At 41.8% G+C, this 20,945-nt stretch overlaps 1 protein-coding gene across 1 annotated transcript; it reads right to left on the bottom strand.

Annotated features, from left to right (window-relative positions):
* Positions 1-2,475: 2,475 nt before the first annotated feature.
* LOC139559234 (transformer-2 protein homolog alpha-like) lies at positions 2,476-9,421 on the bottom strand. The gene is made up of 9 exons (XM_071375034.1): positions 9,275-9,421; positions 7,540-7,667; positions 7,276-7,420; positions 6,706-6,765; positions 6,296-6,484; positions 5,210-5,325; positions 3,736-3,915; positions 3,197-3,267; positions 2,476-3,077 (listed from the first exon to the last, which is right to left on the bottom strand). The coding sequence occupies exons 1-9, from the start codon at positions 9,308-9,310 to the stop codon at positions 3,067-3,069; spliced, it is 936 nt and encodes a 311-aa protein (XP_071231135.1). The 5' UTR covers positions 9,311-9,421; the 3' UTR covers positions 2,476-3,066.
* Between the last annotated feature and the right edge of the window lie 11,524 nt (positions 9,422-20,945).

Genomic DNA, 20,945 nt, shown 5'->3' with positions numbered 1-20,945 from the left:
GAATAAAAAAATATTGATCTTGAGAAAGGACTTTGAACCTTGTACTAGAACTAATGGTTTCTTATGAATCTGTAGCATTATCTTCTATAGTTTATGTTCCTGGCCCCAGTAGTGTGATGGTAGCCATTACCCAGTGGGCTCTGCTGTCATTAGGGCCAAGGTCTCCAGACAAACATTTGTTTTCTCCCTTCTATTACACCACTGCCTCTGATCAGTCACCTAGCCTGCCTGAATCACAATGATCTTCATTGGCACTTTTTTTTTACTCTTCTCCAAACCAATCTGTGTTACTTAGATTGACCCCTCCCCCCGATCACACCATCGACCGTATGGATCACACCCATCCCAATCAGCGTTTTCTTAGCCAAGGTGTGTCACTCACTCTTGGACTGATTGGATTATCCAGCATGCAATGCATAGAGCTGACAATCCCTGTGGTCTTCTATGATCTGCTCTTCTACACCACATTTATCTGAACGCTATGTCATCTTTAGTGAAGTGTGCCGGCCCTCTTGAGGATTGCACATAGAAAAATAGAAAATAGAGCAGTAATTCGCATTTTATGTGGAGGACAGGTTCTTTCTACTGTATGTAGTGTATTGCTATCTGCAGTGTTGGGTATGGTTCCCCATGCTGAACACACACTATAAAGGAGTGTCTGACTAGTGTAAACATTAACAAGTATTGTCAAAAACAGAGGAGCAGAGGTGTGAATTTAGCTTGTTTGATCGGAGATGGGCTGAATACTATAGTCAGTCGGGGATAATTAGCCTGAGAAGTCGGCGTATTTCAGTGAAGGGATGAATGTCAAAAGCAGCGGTTTCATTTATCAATCATGTGTGCTTATACTGTTCTTACGAGCAAGTCATTGGCAAATACAATGAACAAAAATATAAATGCAACATGTAAAGTGTTGGTCCCATGTTTTATGAGCTGAAATAAAAGATCCCATACATTTTACATATGCACAGAAGGCTTATTTCTCTCATTGTGTGCACAATTTTGTTTACATTCCTGTTAATGAGCCTTTCTCCTTCGCCAAGATAATCCATCCGCCTGACAGGTGTGGCATATCAAGAAACTGATTAAACAGAATGATCATTACACAGGTGCACATTATGGTGGGGACAATAAAAGCCCCCTCTAAAATGTGCAGTTTAGTCACACACAATGCCACAGATTTCTCAAGTTGAGGGAGCGTGCAATTGGCATGCTGACTGCAGGAATGTCCACCAGAGCTGTTGCCAGAAGATTGAATGTTAATTCCTTTACCATAAGCCGCCGCTGCCATAATTTTAGAGAATTTGGGAGTAAATCCAACCATCCTCACAATCGCAGAACACGTGTAACCACTCCAGCACAGGACCTCCACATCCGGCTTCACCTGCGGGAGCGTCTGAGACCAGCCACCTAGACAGCTGATGAAACTGTGGGTTTGCACAACCAAAGAATTTCTGCACAAACTGTCAGAAACCATCTCGGGGAAGCTCATCTGCGTACCCGTTGTCGTCACCAGGGTCTTGACCTGACTACAGCTGGGTGTTGTAACAGACTTCGGTGGGCAAATGCTCACCTTCGATTGTCACTGGAGAAGTGTGCTCTTCACGGATGAATCCTGGTTTCAACTATACCGGGCAGATGGCAGCGTGTGGGTGAGCGGTTTGCTGATGTCAACGTAGTGTCCCAAGGTGGGGTTATGGTATGGGCAGGCATAAGCTACGGACAACAAACACAACTGCATTTTATCAATGGCAATTTGAATGCACAGATGCTGTGATGAGAGCCTGAGGCCTACTGTCGTGCCAATTATTCGCCACCATGTTTAAGCATGATAATGCATGGCCTCATGTCGCAAGGATCTATACACAATTCTTGGAAGCTGAAAATGTCCCAGTTCTTCCATGGCAGACATGTCACCACCCATTGAGCATGTTTGGGATGCTCTGGATCAATGTGTACTAACTCCTGCCAATATTCAGCAACTTCGCACAGCCATTGAAGAGTGGGACAACACCCCAAAGGCCACAATCAGCCTGATCAACTCTATGCAGATGTCACTCCGCATGAGGAAAATGGTGCTCACATCAGACACCGACTGGTTTTCTGAACCTCGCCCCTACTTTTGAGGTATCTATTCCCAGTGTGAAATCTATAGATTAGGGCATAATGAATTTATTAAAATTGACTGATTTGCTTATATGAACTGTAACTCAGTGAAATTGTTGCATGTTGCTTTTATATTTTTGTTCAGTGTATTGCAACACTTATTTGTTGGTAAAACAAAAACTAATCTTGTATTTTTCATTAGGCTGATAGATGCATGGTGATTAGGACTTGCACTGTGGTGAACAAGTACATAAAATCAATCAACTTTTGTTCAAAGATCTGTATTGCCATGTGGATCCCAGGGACAACTCTTCTGAATGATACCTTCACACAGCCTAACTTTGAATTCAGAATTAAAATACATTTACATTAGGGATTCAGTTTTTTAATTTCCATAAAAACAAAATAACATCAAAATAAACATCTCTGGAGGATATCCCAATAACATCCGAAACTAAAAGAGGTCACTTAATAACAAAGACCCTCCTCAAACCAGTGATACTTGATCAATTTCACATTTACTGCCAAAACCAATGAGCCCGTTTGAATATGTTGAATATTAAACATTCTTCTTTCCTTCCTTGAGGTAACCACTGATCTGACAAGGCTGGATTGGTGAAAGCAATCCAGCCCGAAAGCAACAACACTTCAATTTATCCAGTCACTTATAGATCAGTGACAAGCTGAAGAGAAGGGAGTGTTTTAAAAGATACTCAAACGGGCACAATGAGTTTCATTACTCCCCTCTGGGTCTTCAGCACAGACACTACATGGTGGCATCAAAGTAAAGAAATAACGACATCTACAGCACGTAAACAACACTTCTTACAAACTGACTTTCTTGCAGAGGCGCTTCGTCTGTTGATATACACTTTAGTTAGCTTGACAACGCTCCCGACCCGCTCTGCTCCAATGTGCTTAACGGAGAAAGAAAAAAAACCTGACCTTGATGAAAGTTTGTTAGTATCGTCCTGTAAAGAGACAAGGATCCACGTTAGTGTGATAGGCTTCATGTAATTGTGAGTCCCTCAGACATCAAACTGAGTATAGTTAAGAGTTGAACAATGGCTTTTGAGGTGCGTGTACTTACGTGGGCTGTATGAGCGAGACCTTGAGCGGGACCTGTATCTACTGTAGTAGGGTGAGGGAGAGCGCCTGCGACTGAAGGACAGAGAACAGATTTATACAAGTGTGAGGAATAACTCACAATACCCCAACAGGACACGTAACCCCATTCATCCCCTCATTTAACCTGAAGAACACCAACAGTGTTAACAAGTTAAATATGTTCATTTTTATTCCAAATACAGTACCAGTCAAAAGTTGACACCTACTCATTCCAGGGTTTTTATTTTTACTATGCCAAGAGTGCAAATCTGTCAAAGGCAGGCTACTTTGAAGAATCAAAAACATATTTTGATCCATTTAACCCTTTTGGTTACTACATGATTCCATGTGTTATTTCATAGTTTTGATGTCTTCACTATTATTCTACAATGTAGAAAATAGTAAAAATAAAAACCTTGAATGAGTAGGTGTCCAAAACTTTTGACTGGTACTGTATATTCATAGCTAACCGAGGTGAATGTGAATCTATTGAAAGAAGTCAACATCTGGAGTATCACTCACCTGTACTTGTCGTACTCGTCATATCTGTCGTATCCCCGGTCTCCCCGATCGTATCCACGGTCATATCCACGGTCGTAGCCGCCACCGCGTCGATCGTCGTATCTGTCGTACGAGTCCCGTCCCCTCCTCCCCCCTCCACCACCGCTGCCGCCATTGTTTCGCTCCCCCCCACCACCATTTCTGAGGAAAGGGACAACAAGAGTTAAGATTTCCTCAAACACAACACTGGCTGCGTCCAAATGGCACCAGATTCCCTATACAGGGGGTGGGGTGCCACTTCAGACACAGCTCATAACTCCCAATAAACTAAGTCATCCCCCAGTAGCACCACTTCACACCAGGACAATAAACTAAGTCATCCCCCAGTAGCACCACTTAACATCAGGACAATAAACTAAGTCATCCCCCAGTAGCACCGCTTCACACCAGGACAATAAACTAAGTCATCCCCCAGTAGCACCACTTAACATCAGGACAATAAACTAAGTCATCCCCCAGTAGCACCACTTCACACCAGGACAATAAACTAAGTCATCCCCCAGTAGCACCACTTCACACCAGGACAATAAACTAAGTCATCCCCCAGTAGCACCGCTTCACACCAGGACAATAAACTAAGTCATCCCCCAGTAGCACCACTTAACATCAGGACAATAAACTAAGTCATCCCCCAGTAGCACCGCTTCACACCAGGACAATAAACTAAGTCATCCCCCAGTAGCACCACTTAACATCAGGACAATAAACTAAGTCATCCCCCAGTAGCACCACTTCACACCAGGACAATAAACTAAGTCATCCCCCAGTAGCACCACTTCACACCAGGACAATAAACTAAGTCATCCCCCAGTAGCACCGCTTCACACCAGGACAATAAACTAAGTCATCCCCCAGTAGCACCACTTAACATCAGGACAATAAACTAAGTCATCCCCCAGTAGCACCACTTCACACCAGGACAATAAACTAAGTCATCCCCCAGTAGCACCACTTCACACCAGGACAATAAACTAAGTCATCCCCCAGTAGCACCGCTTCACACCAGGACAATAAACTAAGTCATCCCCCAGTAGCACCGCTTCACACCAGGACAATAAACTAAGTCATCCCCCAGTAGCACCACTTCACACCAGGACAATAAACTAAGTCATCCCCCAGTAGCACCACTTCACACCAGGACAATAAACTAAGTCATCCCCCAGTAGCACCACTTCACACCAGGACAATAAACTAAGTCATCCCCCAGTAGCACCACTTCACACCAGGACAATAAACTAAGTCATCCCCCAGTAGCACCACTTCACACCAGGACAATAAACTAAGTCATCCTATCCCCCAGTATCACCACTTCACACTAGGCCATCCAAGAAGATAAAACAGCAATACACACAGGAGATAAATACAGTTACAGCAAGACAGGTGGAAATCTGCATAAAACCACACAATGAGCAGAGATTCACCATCCTATACTTACTGTGTGGGTCGGCCCATGTAGATGCCAGGCGTAGGGGTGTGGGCCCTCTTGGTGATAGAGAAGTCCACTCTAATACGTCTCCCATCCAGCTCCATACCGTTGGCCCGCTCCATTGCCTAGGGAAACAAAGAGGTACAAAAACACAGCAGTTTAAAAATTCGTCACTGAAAATGAGCTCCATCTCATGGGTTCTACGTGTACAGGGAAAGGATTGAGGTAAAAAATAAAGAGAATAGGTTTAATGTGTGTTCATACTGAGCACAGCTTGAGCCATCCCATTGGTCCAACGCTGAACCAAAGCTGGTTGGCTGAACCAAAGATGGTTCAGTATGAAGATATGTAGAAACTGCTTCTCCAATAGAAGCAGTGTAGGCCATGTCAAGGCGACAGTGGCTAGCTACGCTCATGTGTTGAAACAAGTCATCAGGGCAAACGGTTGTGCCGACACTGGCTCAAACCTAGGTTGTGCCTTTAGATGGTGAAAATGAACAACTAAGGAATCATTTCACTTCTCAACCCCCAATCTGCTTCGCAAGCATTCCCGGAAGTCTCGCGATGTTGGGCCCCTGGGATTAGACTGAACCTTATTAACAGTGATGAGTTCCCCGTGTCACTTGTACCACTTCATGTCAGTGGCAAGACTGACACCTGGTGGTGCTTATGAGTAATCACACAACCACGACTCACAATATAAAAACGAAACTATAGTGTACAGACTAGTCAGTGTACAATATCAATGGTTCCAGGTGAATTAAGAACCGAGGAATGAGGCCATTGATCGCACCAAAAGCAAAGTTACCATCGGTTCTTAGGTGTATCACAACATGATCAACAGCATTACTTCTTATAACAACAAAATTCCTTTTAAATAGGACCCATCATGTGCTTCCTAATCCATGGCTCTTTCTCAATTAATCTTTTCTTGATTTCTGGCATTCTCACCTTCTCAAAACCCATTGGATAAGTTCTGAGGGGAAGGGCCTCAGACATTCTCCAACACAGTTGAGAAGGCAAGGAGAGAGAACGCAATAGTCGAGGAAAAACTAATTTGAGAAAGAGGCCCAGACTGCTCTGTTTGTCCCATACCTCCTTGGAATCGGCGATCCTCTCGAAGTAGACGAAGGCGAAGCCACGGGAGCGCCCTGTGCGCTGGTCATAGACCACATTAACCCCAGCCAAAGGGCCGTACCGGCCAAATACCTCCCTCAGGTCCTTCTCCGTGGTGTACAAGCTCAGTCCAAACACCCCCAGACACTGGTTGGGGTCAGGGTTCGCCTGGAGGTCAAAGGGATCAGAGTTCACAGCAGCTGATATGAACATTACCAGCCACTAGGTGTAGCATACAATCTCTGCCCTCACACTCTTCATCTCAGTCACACACACGAGAGGCATAAATGTGACTATACTGCCAAACCACAGGCATTGCATGCTGTGGCCCACTGCGTTAAAACACGATGTAGAATGCAGAAGGCATCACGGTAAGAAGATGTACATACCCTGGCATCCTCACCACCTCCTGCTCCCTGACTGAATGTCTCTTTTCTGAAGTCTTGGCTCTATTGACAAAGAGAGGGAGGGTTAATAAAAGGGGTTATTAAATACGCCACATTCTGTTTCCTGTAACAAACAATACAGGAGGGGTCAGGACAGGAGCAGCATAGGAATACTAACTGGTAAATGAACGTGCTACCTATACATCAAACTGTCAAACATTCCTATCATAAACTACGTACACACACCTTAATCAAATCCCATAAAGCAGCTGCAAGCCATTAAACACATCTGACAATTGTATTTTCTATACAACACAGCGGTCCCTCTACCACAGGGTTTCCCAACCGTCTTCTTGGTAACCAGCAGATGTTTAACATATCTGTTGTATCCCTAAACTGGCCCACCTGGTTTGACTAGTTAACTTATTCAACAAGCCCTTGACTAGTGTGCACACTAAGGTGTGCCAGTTTAGGGCTACAACAAATATCTGAAACGTCAGGTGGTTACAGAGGAGAAGGTTGGGAAGTACTTCTCTACCCCCATCAGCAGCCAGACCCTGACCTGTCACTCACCCTGCTGCTGGGGCGGCGGCGGTTAGGCGATGCACTCTGGCTCTTCTTCTTCCGGTATTCCGGGCTGTAGGAGCGGGACTTCTTCCGGTTGGAGGGGGAGCGAGAGCGGCTGTACCGGCGGTTAGAGTGCCTACGAGAGTGAGACCTGGAGAAAGAATTTAGTGTCAAGTTATGCAAAAGAACAATTTGACATTACCCTTCACAAAGAGAATGGAATCAATGAGATAGGAAGTGGGGGTTCCAATAACAGGAAGACAGACTCACCTGGACTTAGAGCGGGACCGAGACTCTGAGTGTTTGGCGACCCGGGATGGGCTCGGGGAGCCGGATCTGCTCTCCGACTTGACCCGAACAGGACTGCCACGGTCCGATTTGGATGGGGAGCGAGAGTCCTAATGTTACAGTAACCGCGTGTTAAAAAGGCCCCCTCTTACTTACACACACAGGAACAGACAAGCAACTGTTCAAAGTCAGACATACACAACTAGAGCACATACACTGTGGAGGAAAAGGTTAGCGCTCCACCACGTCTATTACAAGTGATAGAGAAAGGAAGAAAAAAAGTCCTTCAATTGGAATAATAATTTGCTAGAACCCTGTCATAATGTTAACAAATGCCATGTCTCATTTCTTCTACCTGGGTAAAACTAAAGTCATCATGCATGTTTTATCTATAGAAAGGGAGCATAGTAGTGTAAAGACACTTGGAACATATACTGTACATTTACTTAACCTAGGGATACATTCATTCTTTCTTCCAGTTTCTTTATATACTCTACTTCCTTCTCTCAGGAATTCTACTGTTCTTCGTCGTTCTTCTTTTTTCAGTTTTCATTTTCTGATTCCGGGTTCTCTCTGCCCCAAATAGAAACAATTTTCACCTTTAGTCATACATACTGCAAGCGCTTCTATATCTGAACACCAATCTTCCAGTTTCATTGATTTTTCCCCTTCCCACATCTATGTTCTGCTCTGTAACTGTTTTTCATAAGGCTTCGTTTATTCTTGGATATTTTCTTCCACATTCTTGGATAAAACTCTTCAAATCCTTCACGATCATTAACCTTAATGAAAAAAGAACATTTAATAAAATTAAAGATCATGAATTTATAGAAAAATAAGATCTTTCGTTAAATAATAATGTATACAGTATTTGTAGCAGGACAAGTACTTGACTTGCAGAAATGTTGTATTACCCTGCATCTCAGAAGGGTTCAGTGATGATGACTACAACTTTTCAAGAGAGGTACACTGCAATACATAGTTTTTTTATTTTTTGCAATACATAGTTGTAGCACACCGAGTAAATTAACATTGTGAGGTAACAGTTGTGTGACTACAACTTTTCAAGAGAGGTACACTGCAATACATAGTTTTTTTATTTTTTGCAATACATAGTTGTAGCACACCGAGTAAATTAACATTGTGAGGTAACAGTTGTGTCTCACCACTAGCTACCTCTAACTTATTTAGCTACACCACAGGAAGCTCCGATTGCAACTTACTATTGCGACAAAGGTTTCCACCAAACTTACCTGGGAGCTAGCTAGAACCTAGCAACAGCTAACGTTAGTTAGCGTATCTGTGTAACGTGTATAACGTTGCATTTACGATACCGGTAGCGTCATGTCCGATAACGTCGTTAGCCACTTAGCTAGGGAAGTTAGCTTGCTAGCTATTGTATTGTTCAGCTGGCAACAAATAGCGAAAGGTAACGTTAGCTAGGTAGCTAATCTGTTTAATTTTGAAGAATAATGTTGAGTTCATCTCGTTATCCCAGCAATCTTACAATTGTGTGAGTTACATTTTAAGTTGTAATCTACCTACTTTTTATTTTAAATTACCAACTCAACTGGCAAATTAGCTAGCAAGCCACAGCGTTAACTTACTAACGAATAAACTGATAACAACCGTAACTAGCTAACGTTAGCTAGCTATGTCAGCAAAAGAGAGGAACGATAAGACATTATTTTGGTTTCCGTTGCACGTTAATACTTACTCGTCCATCAAAGTGTCCATCCTCTAAGTCACTCATTTTGTAATTAGAATAGCTAACGATATAGCTCGCTACGTTTTCAGACAAAATAATAGCGTCCTCCTTTGTGCTTCTTTCTCGCGGTGTAACAAGATGGCGGACTGCAGTTTGTTTATAACCTGAAGACTGTGCCTACGTCATCGTGATTTCTGCCACGCCTTTTTGATACTGATGGCAGTTTCATAGTAGTTCATCCAAATGCAAGTGAAGATCTTGTAGGCCTATGAATGACAATCAATTGAGAATCTTGACTAGCCAAGTTATCGTTAATCATTGTGTACTAACTCCTCGTGTTATTATTTTTCTATTATTTCTATTTTTTTCCCTCAGCATTGTTGGTAAGTAAGCATTGCACTGTTAGTCTAAACCGGTTGTTTATGAAGCAAAATCAAATCAAATTGTATTAGTCACATGCGCCGACTACAACTGGTGTAGACCTTACAGTGAAATGCTTACTTATGAGCACCTAACTAACAAAGCAAATTTTTTTTTAAGTACATTTTTTTTAAAGCATGTGACAAATACAATTTGATTTGAGATCAAATTGTATTGGTATTACGTATTGGTATATGGTATTACAAGTGTTCCATTGCTGTATGACCCAGATGGTCATCAAATGTGTACCATAGTAAGCCATTGCAACTCTACCCATTTGACCATTGATGGATATTTGTCTCTCAGTTTTGAATACAAAACCCAAGAAATAGGAACAGGAAAATAGTACACAATGCAAACATCAGTCAGATAAGACACATTTCAGATAAGTATTTTACTAAGCATTTCATATCACCTCATTTGATTCTCAGGGTCTAATGAATACGTGAAATAATTAAAAGGGGTCAAATTATCACATGGATTGACTGAACAAGGTTGCAACCAGTTGGGAATCTCATCCCTATAGTGTGCTCTTGTGAATGACTGTGTTAGCCCATTAGCTAAATGGGCTAACACAGTCTTGAGACATGTAGGAGACCCGGTTCGAACCCAGTCATTCACAAGAGCAAGATTAAATAGGGAGTGGAATAGCTATCCTTAGAAGTGCTATTCAACTATACTGTTATGGGGTCAATTTACATTTTTGTCACACTCCCTTCCAACATAGAGAGGAACAGAAGGCACGACCATGTTCCAGAGAGTATTCACTTTCAGGAATTGGACATAATAGCTTATAGCCCAAACGGCAGAGCCAAATTCATATTAAGAAATGTAATTCAACATGCCACATTGGCTTCAGAAAACACCCAAAACATGTTTAACAGAGTCAAATCAAATTGATCACATGCGCCAAATACAACAGATGTATTACCGTGAAATGCTTACTTACAAGCCCTTAATCAACAATGCAGTTCAAGAAATAGAGTTAAGAAAATATAAACTAAATAAACAAAAGTAAAAAATACAATAAAAAGTAACACAAAATTACATAACAATAATGAGTCAATGTGCGGGTGTACAGGTTAGTCGAGGTAATTTGTACACGCAGGTTGCAGCAGTATAAAAACAAAGGGGGTTCAATGTAAATAGTCCGGGTGGCCATTTGATTAATTGTTCAGCAGTCTTGTAGCTTGAGGGTAGAAGCTGTAAAGAAACCTTTTAGACCTAGACTTGGTGCTCCGGTACGGCTTGCCGTGCGGTAGCTGAGAGAACAGTCTATGACTTGGGTGACTGGAGCCTTTGACAATTTTTTGGGCCTTCCTCTGACACGCCTAGTATATAGGTCCTGGATGTCAGGAAGCTCGGCCCCATTAATGTATTGGGCCGTACGCACTAGCCTGTGTAGCTCCTTATGTTCGGATGCCGAGCAGTTGCCATACTAGGCGGTGAAGCAACTGGTCAGGATGCTCTCGATAGTGCAGCTGTAGAACTTTTTGAGGATCCATACCACATCTTTTCAGTCTCCTGAAGGTGAAAAGGTGTTTTTGTGCCCTCTTCACGATTGCCTTGGTGTGTTTGGACCATGATAGTTTGTTGGTGATGTGGACACCAAGGAACTTGAAACTCTCGACCCGCTCCACTACAGCCCTGCCTGTTCGGCCCTCCTTTTCCTGTAGTCCACAATAATCTCATTGTTTTGCTTGTTTGATTATATTTGTCATGTTTTGACCTCTTTCTTGTGCAATTCCCCACTTGAAAAGGACAGTCCCTCCACATGAAGATGGATTTCACTCAATAAACAGCCATGGAATCAGTTGTTTGTCTTTTATTTACCATTCTTTGGTTGGCAGTAAACAGGTGAAAAACCTCAAAAAAAGAGATGACAAATACAAGTTACTATGAGTTGACAGCCCAATCAAATACACAAAATTATCCACATTCACCCCAGATAAACACATTTCTGCCACCATAAAACACAAGGTTTCCACTTTTAAGCAAATGTTTCCCAAAATAGAAACCTACCATTTCTAATCAAATGAGCAGAATCAGTATATTTTCTCTAAATTTGCATTTTAGCCAAATACATTCAAAATATTTTTAGTAGTAAAAAATTACATTTATTTTCTAATCAGTAGTTTTAAGCAGACAAATCTTACATTTTTTAGCCAAAGATTTTTTAGACTATACATTTGTTACTGAATTAAGAACTTGGTTTACTAAGATTTCTACAAAGTTTAAATTACTTTTAACCATTTCAAACAAGTTCTTTGTCAACAATGAATTTGGCTCTTCTTCCTTTTCCTTTATACCCCACAAACAACATTTGAAGTTATAAATACCACTGCAAAAGTCCTATCAAAGTTAAGAGGTAAGAGTCTGTGTTTTCCAGAGTATCATTAGCAGTGCACTGCTTAAGTCAGTCTAGCCAAGCATGGCTAATATGGCGCTTACCGGCTGTCTTTCACAGTTTTGTGGAGGGCTTGGACTTGCACAGTCACCTTGATCACAAAGATGAAGTTTCCTTGGTCTTGTGGTGTTATAAATGCTCCTTTCACTGCGGTCTAAAGACAACAGCAGAGCCAGGTGCTGGCACGCCCAGATTGCCTGGAAGATTTGTTCCACCTGGTTCACCACTGATTGAAGGAGGAGGAGTTTCACCACTGAGGAGCTCCCAGGCAGTTTGTCAGCACAATATTTGTTTTCTTCTACCATTCCTTGCTTGCAAAGTACTAGGATGTCGTCTCTGGTTTTGAATCTGAATTGAGGGAACTGAATCTGAGAAGTTGAATATGAAACTTTGGTCAACTGGAAATTATAGTTTGTAAACTTGATAGACAATGAATGCAATATTTACCATATTGATACTGAAACTGAATATATAAATACTGAATTTGAATTCAATTGAATGAATGCAATATTAATTCAATTAACTTTCAAATCATGAAATACGAGTTAAATTTATGAATTCAATTATTCAATTTGCCCATTACAAATTCAAAAAGATTGGCTTCAAATTCAATATCTAAATGTAAATAAAAAAATATTGATTTCAAATCGTTTTTGTTGGCACTGAAATCGCTCCAAACAGAAGACCATGTGTCGTTGCGATTCTTGATGGCCAGATAGCTCGCAACAATGACAATTAACTACCATGTGGGGAACCGTAAGTGACTAGTTTCAGCTAGTTTTATCTTGTTCTTGATACCATGTCTTGTTTTGAGGTGTTTTCACTGATGTCACGTCTATGCTAATATGGCTCAAATTCGCTAGATAGCTAACCAACAACTGTAACTATGCATTTGAGAGACAAGTGCTCATTGTTCAACTTTATTTATGCATTTAATAAACATTGTAAACTATTGTGCACATGCCAGTTTTGTTAAAACTACAAAACCATCTATTAAAAATATAATTTGAGATCTCATGTATCCTCCTGGGTTCCAGTCGGTTTCTGCTTTGGCCAACTTGCCATTGTCTTGTCAAACAAGGGTGCTGTGTGACGTTGCCCCTGAATGCTGATCTTGGGTTTTGCTTAAACCAATCCAATGCTTTTAAATCCATGACAGGGAGTGTTGTAATAAATATCATTTATTATAACACAAGCATATTTGCTAATACATTGTTATAACTAACTTCTTTCCAAACAGGGTTTCTCACAAACTCATAGCAGATACGGAGACCCACACACACCCAGAGACAGATGGCTGACACAGGCCTTTTCATAAAGACTGATAAGAAAAGGGGTGCCTGGCACTGAATATCACGAGAAACTGAGACACACACATACCCAAGGACAGAGGGCTGACGTAAACCTTTCATAAACACAGATAAGACAGGAACATCTACGCACACACAAAAACTCCTCTTCAGTCTGAACATTTTACAGAGACACACAGAAATGTCAAAATAGGAACATCTACGCACACACCTAATCTCCTGTTTTAGCTGAACATTTCTGAAGACAAAGAACTCTACTCAGAGCCAATGGGACAGTGATACTGGCCTGAAGGAGACCTCGCCCAACTCATCAGAACCAACCAGAGGACCAGAACTTCCAGACTCAACCTACTTTCTGTACTGTATAAAATGTATATGCACTCTGTTATCTGGGCTTCTTTCGGAGAGTTCCATTTTGAGCTTGATGAAAGGGTCCGTGCACGCTATTTCAGATATCTTTACCTCTGAATAAATTGCATTTAATTAAACCTCATCCACCCTGTCCAGAGTCTCTACTTCGTCTCAGTTCTCCAGTAAACTTGTTTTATCAACAAATTGGTAGCAGAGGATGGTTTTCTTCTCTGAATTCGGTCCATAAAAAGTTGATAGAGAAAAGAGACAAGTGAGAGACGGATCAGAAAGGAAGGGTGACCTGTCGAAGGAGCAGCCGGGAATCTAGCTCACCTCAGGAAACTGATCTATAAGGCCTACAAAACAAAGGTAAGCAGAAACCTGTTTAAATCAAAAATCTGCATATTGTATATTAGGAAAATCCAAATTAAAGATCAGAAGTACTGAGGTTGAGTATGGGTTACTGTCAAATTTATGATAAATGTCTATTGTAAATGTAAAAGTAAACATGTAAAGATATCTGAGATATAGAGAGTCACATAGTCGGGTAGAAGCCGTGAGACTCAGATTCATATAGTCGGGTAGAAGCCGTGAGAATCTAAGTAAATGGGTGTTGTGATAAATCCACATAGTCGGGTAGAAGATAATTGTAACTGACTTGATAAAAAGATTCAGACAGTCGGGTTGAGTGAGAATTCCGTGAGAATCCAAGTCTAGAAAAGGTTCCCCAGACTTAACAACATTTGATTGGTTAAAACACTTGGAAGTTACCTAGGGGGAATCAACAAAATAAAACAAAAATACAAGTTCAGATAGTCGGGCAAATGGTTGACGTGGCACTTAACTAAATGCACTGTGAAGAACTTAACCTGCGATCAATGTGTTAAAACTAAATGTGGAAATGTTAATTTGAAATGTTGTGTAAGATTGGCCTTTTCACGAGACTCACTAGTTGATAACTTTTGGGAGGACAGCTGAGTTTTCTTTTGGCCCGTGGTGCAGCCGCCGAGCTGAAAACTGACTTGTATTTTTCCTCTATTGTGATGTTGGTATTTCCATAATTCCTAAAATTGAATTGATAATTATTTTAGCAGCGCTTGAGTTCGTAGATATATTGTTCCCGAAGGGCGATTCTGATACCTTCTGGGAAAATATATAACAACTCGAAAAACTGAAAAACGCTGATAACTTTTGCAAAATAATTCCTACAATTGAATTGATAATTATTTTAGCAGCGCTTGAGTTCGTAGATATATTGTTCCCGAAGGGCGATTCTGATACCTTCTGGGAAAATATATAACAACTCGAAAAACTGAAAAACGCTGATAACTTTTGCAAAATAATTCCTATAATTGAATTGATAATTATTTTAGCAGCGCTTGAGTTCGTAGATATATTGTTCCAGAAGGGCGATTCTGATACCTTCTGGGAAAATATATAACAACTCGATTAACAAAATCTGTTTAACAGTAATAACTGCTGTAAATAATTATTTGTGTACGAGTGTGGGGCACCAGAGATAAGTCGGTGTCAGCACCGAGAATACATTGCTGGCCTCGGCCAGTGACGGGCTAAGTGCACTAAAATAGTCAAACCTGATCCTGAAATTTACCATGGCAGCCGCTAATGGCCCAAAACTAGAGTTCAATGAATACCTAGAACAAAAAATACAGGACAGGGCAGGGGGAAAGGAACAATATAAATGTACAGGCCCCAATCTCAAGACCTCGTGGGAGGGCCAATCAGACTTTGAAGGCTAAGATAGATGTGTGGTCCACCAAGAGAGGGAGGTCATATGCCCGCTCTTGATGTACAACAAATTGCAATGTCTGACTATGTGAGAAAACTGACGGAACTTTCTGCAGCTCTCTCCAAACAGATTCACAAGGTCCAATGGCAGGGTATAAAGTATTTACATGTGAAGGCACTTGTGTAAAGATATCTGCCATTTATTCTGATATATCTTAGAAACGGGGCTAGTTGCAACTAGGAGTATCCGTAAGATAAGTGAGAAGTAATGACACATCTTAGTAATGGGGCTAGTTGCTAGAACTAGGAGTATCCATAAGATTGAAGTGTCTGTTCAAGTTTGTATCAGTGTCCGGGACTAGAAGTTAGTGTAAGTTGAAGATGTAAGTTGTTGGCAACCTCGTACACGCCTCGGACACCCTTCTAGGTAGCATCGGAATTAAACTGAGCTTGATCATTCGGGAGCTCGTGCTGAATTGGCAAATCCGGGTCAGGTTAATAACTATTTTTTAACTGGTCGCCGCTCGGTACCTAAGTCCAAGCCTGAGCTTTAATGTGGTGAGGACTTAATCCTCTTGGCCATGTTTTAAATTCTTGTGACAGGTATAAATAACTATGTAATTATGTTTTGTTTGTAGTAAACGTTTGGGTTAAGGGGATTTACATGTTCCCAGAGACAAGGTATCGTAAAGGGGCACACTCATATATGGAATATTCAGAGTTTTATTTTCTGAGTTTTAATTAGACAAGGAAATGTTTAATTTTTAAAGATAAGGGGTTCTTTAATAGGTCTAGACATGGTATGGAACACGAATGTAAGGGGGTGTTGTAACCTTTGACCTGCATCATGGCTGTCTCTTGAAGTCTGATCAGCTTCGGGGGAGGGCCATGTAGATAATGCATTTGTGGTCATTTGGTATACTGGTTTTGAGGTAAATTAATATGTAAGGACTCTAGAAATTGCCACCATAGACATGTTTTTCTAAAAATCCATGAGTTTAGATGAAGCCAAACAGTGAGACATTTAGTTAAAATTAGGAAACAAAACAGTTGTTACAGACAGATAAGGGAAAGGGCAGACAGACAGGCCCTCCCTACACTGCTGAGACCTTGAAGGTTTGAGAGCAGAGAGGGGAGTTTCGGAAGGGGCGCCAGGACATGGATAACAGAATGGGTAGATAACAGTTACTGAATGGAGACATGAAAGGGGCGCTCCTACATGATAATGTAGAACATAAGAATATTTTACTATTCTTACCTAAGTCATTATTTAGAATAGGTAAGGTTGTTACCTGGCTAGAGCCAGGTATCAAGAGGGGGATGGGTACATTGTGGTCTAGGATAGGATGGGGCCTATTGGATAATAAACTAATTATATAAAAAAAAAAAAATAATAATAATAATTAAAAAATAAATAATAATAATAATTATAGCTAACAAATAGGTATAGAAGTTAAATATATAATCAGATAAAACAAATGAGAAACTGGTGGTTAACCAAACCTGTATGTCCAGGATTTTATGCGTTACAGATGAATTAAAGGAGAAGGTGATTCACTCGACCTGGGGGCATATCGCACTTGGAGGGTAAGACACACTGACACTGCCGAATGATCACAGAGTTAAGGAGAAGAACTGTTGCTAATAAAGCTCAGGGGTCAACTCCTTAATGAAGAATTCCCTGACCCCGACCTTTCCTCACTGTGTACGTTCATAGAAGTGAAAGTGTTGCTTGATCTCTAGCTGATGATGTGTTCTCTGGGAGAGGATGGGGCTTTACAGGACTGCTTCTGGTCCTGAGCTGTCTGTTTAGGATACGATGGGGATGTTACCATCACAGTGCTGCCAGAACCACCACCAGTTCCAACGGACCAGGGATTCAGCCGGCCTCCTCCACCACTTCAAGACCAAGTCCCACACCACCACCTAAGCTCTCCAATCTGGGACAGGTAATAAATATAAAAAGACATCTCAGATAGTGAACAATTGGGGACTGAAACTGGTTATGAGGAAAGGGAGAATATGTGGTTGGCCTGCAAAACAATAAATAGAAAGGACTGTGTCGTATGTGGACATGCCAGACCTATTCTGGCTGCTCACCCATTTGCCCTAAGTAATGGGGAAGGTTGGATGTGCATATTGGAAAGTTTAAGCCAAATTCAACCCTGTGTAAAACTCTGAGTCTTGTGTTCCCAGAAGTCCCTCCCCAGAAGACACCATGGGGGGTTAAGGCATATGGGGGATATTACAGCTGTAACACTGGTACAGGTAGGGGTATAGACTATGGGAGGCTCCCTACTGCTACCTGCATCACTAATGCCACTATTAACTGGAGGTGTTGCTGATGTATGGTGGATGTGTGGACCTGCCAGGCGATTGACCCCATTTTGAAAGGAGATTGTCAGGGCACATGTGCTTTGGCCAGTCTGATAACACCATTGCCTATTATTGAGGTTACAGCTGACCAACTTCTGAGAGCTGCACATGACACAGAGGCTCGGAACCAACCCAGGAGATGGCAGAGCCGTGACGCTCCTTGGTCCGAGGGTACAGATAACATCCACACCAACCTGTTGGGGGTCCCAATAGGGGTCCCCCCACGAATTCCAGGCATTAAACAGAAATGATGGTCTGTGGCATCTGATGCCCACCATTGGCCCAGCTATTGGTGATACTAAACAAAATGCCTGGATCAATTATCTTTAATATAATCAACAATGATTTGTCAACTACACCCACACTGCACTTAGGGGGATGGCTGAACAATTGGATGCCACCTCTCGAACTGCTAGACAGAATAGGCTAGCACTAGACATGATACTGGCCAACCAGGGAGGTGTATGTAAAATGATTGGAGAACAGTGTTGCACGTTTGTCCCTAACAATACTAGTCCGGATGGGAGCATTTCAAAAAGCTCTGAGTGGGTTGGCAAGGTTATCGGTGGAGATGGAGGGTCTTGCAGGTGTGGAGGAGAGTGGACTGTTCCCCTGGCTGGGTGGTTGGTTTGGTAAGTGCACTACAATGATGGATACTGGCACTACAATGATGGTTACTGGATTTCTGACCCTAGTTGTTGTTTTTCTTATGCTCATGTGCTGTGCTGCCTGTATCATACCTTGTTTGAAGAAGTCTGTTACAGATGGGGCAAGGACCTCTGGTATGATGCCGTTGCTTGATGCTCCAGTTGGAGAGGCTGATACGGAATCAAGCTTTCGCAGGAGAGTGGGCCTGACAGAGGAGGACCCTTGGTTTGCTGTAGTAGAGGTTGTCGAATGAATAAAAAGTGATGTTTGTCCTCCCTGTTGTGAAGGTTTGAAGTTCCCGGGTGGCGACGAGCCCACCTGGTACAGGTTGTATAGAGGGATGGACCTGAGGGTTTAACATTTTCTCGTTTTTTGGTTAAAAAATTAGGTAATTGGACTCAACAAGGTTTCGAGGCGGTCCATGGACAATTGGCAGCTACATCCCTGATGGCATTCCAAAATAGAATCGCGGTGGATATGTTGTTGGCTGAACGCGGAGGTGTTTGTGCCATGTTCGGGGAGCAATGTTGTACTTTCATTCCCAATAACACAGCAACTGATGGTAGTCTTACTGTTGCCTTAGAGGGTCTTCGTACACTTAATGAGAAGATGAAGCACCACTCCGGGGTTGACACCTCTATGTGGGACTCTTGGATGGATGCGTTTGGGAAATATAAGATGCTTGTTTCCTCCATACTGGTATCTATATCTGTCTTCACTGCGATACTGGTGCTTTGTGGATGCTGCTGCATTCCATGTATTCGAACGCTGACCACTAGGATCATAACTACTGCTATTGATCCCAACCAGGCAGAGAAGGGACAGATGTTTCCTATGCTTGCCCTGGAGGATGCTGAGCCAGGCTATTGGACTGATGACTAATGAAACGCCATTCATAGCTTTTGTCACGTCTCTGGTGAGACGTGAAGAGGGGGAATCAAAACTTTCTCTCTGAGAAAGTTTCCCTGGTTGTATACTTTTGCTTTTCTTACTTTTACCTAGTTTATGTCACGTCTCTTAGGAGACGTGAAGAGAGGGAATATGAAACTTTTTCTTCTGGAAAAAGTTTCCCTTCTTGTGCCTGGATTCGCTTAAGGTTATGTCACGTCTCTTGTGAGACGTGAAGAGGGGGAATTAAAACTTTCTCTCTGAGAAAGTTTCCCTGGTTGAATACTTTTGCTTTTCTTACTTTTACCTAGTTTATGTCACGTCTCTTAGGAGACGTGAAGAGAGGGAATATGAAACTTTTTCTTCTGGAAAAAGTTTCCCTTCTTGTGCCTGGATTCGCTTAAGGTTATGTCACGTCTCTTGTGAGACGTGAAGAGGGGGAATTAAAACTTTCTCTCTGAGAAAGTTTCCCTGGTTGTTTACTTTTGCTTTTCCTACTTTCACCTAAGTTTATGTCACGTCTCTTGTGAGACGTGAAGAGGGGGAATTAAAACTTTCTCTCTGAGAAAGTTTCCCTGGTTGTTTACTTTTGCTTTTCTTACTTTCACCAAAGTTTATGTCACGTCTCTTGTGAGACGTGAAGAGGGGGAATTAAAACTTTCTCTCTGAGAAAGTTTCCCTGGTTGTTTACTTTTGCTTTTCTTACTTTTACCTAGTTTATGTCACGTCTCTTTGGAGACGTGAAGAGGGGGAATCAAAACTTTATCTTCTGATAAAGTTTACTCTATTTTTTGCCACTTGTAGCTTTTGTCCTAGCGTTTGTCACGTCTCTTGTGAGACGTGAAGAGGGGGATTTGTAATAAATATCATTTATTATAACACAAGCATATTTGCTAATACATTGTTATAACTAACTTCTTTCCAAACAGGGTTTCTCACAAACTCATAGCAGATACGGAGACCCACACACACCCAGAGACAGATGGCTGACACAGGCCTTTTCATAAAGACTGATAAGAAAAGGGGTGCCTGGCACTGAATATCACGAGAAACTGAGACACACACATACCCAAGGACAGAGGGCTGACGTAAACCTTTCATAAACACAGATAAGACAGGAACATCTACGCACACACAAAAACTCCTCTTCAGTCTGAACATTTTACAGAGACACACAGAAATGTCAAAATAGGAACATCTACGCACACACCTAATCTCCTGTTTTAGCTGAACATTTCTGAAGACAAAGAACTCTACTCAGAGCCAATGGGACAGTGATACTGGCCTGAAGGAGACCTCGCCCAACTCATCAGAACCAACCAGAGGACCAGAACTTCCAGACTCAACCTACTTTCTGTACTGTATAAAATGTATATGCACTCTGTTATCTGGGCTTCTTTCGGAGAGTTCCATTTTGAGCTTGATGAAAGGGTCCGTGCACGCTATTTCAGATATCTTTACCTCTGAATAAATTGCATTTAATTAAACCTCATCCACCCTGTCCAGAGTCTCTACTTCGTCTCAGTTCTCC

This window comes from Salvelinus alpinus, chromosome 29 (assembly GCF_045679555.1).
Source record: "Salvelinus alpinus chromosome 29, SLU_Salpinus.1, whole genome shotgun sequence".
In the NCBI taxonomy this organism is placed as follows: domain Eukaryota; kingdom Metazoa; phylum Chordata; class Actinopteri; order Salmoniformes; family Salmonidae; genus Salvelinus; species Salvelinus alpinus.
Note: the sequence above shows the minus strand (reverse complement) of the source record. Positions and strands in the feature narration are given on the sequence as shown.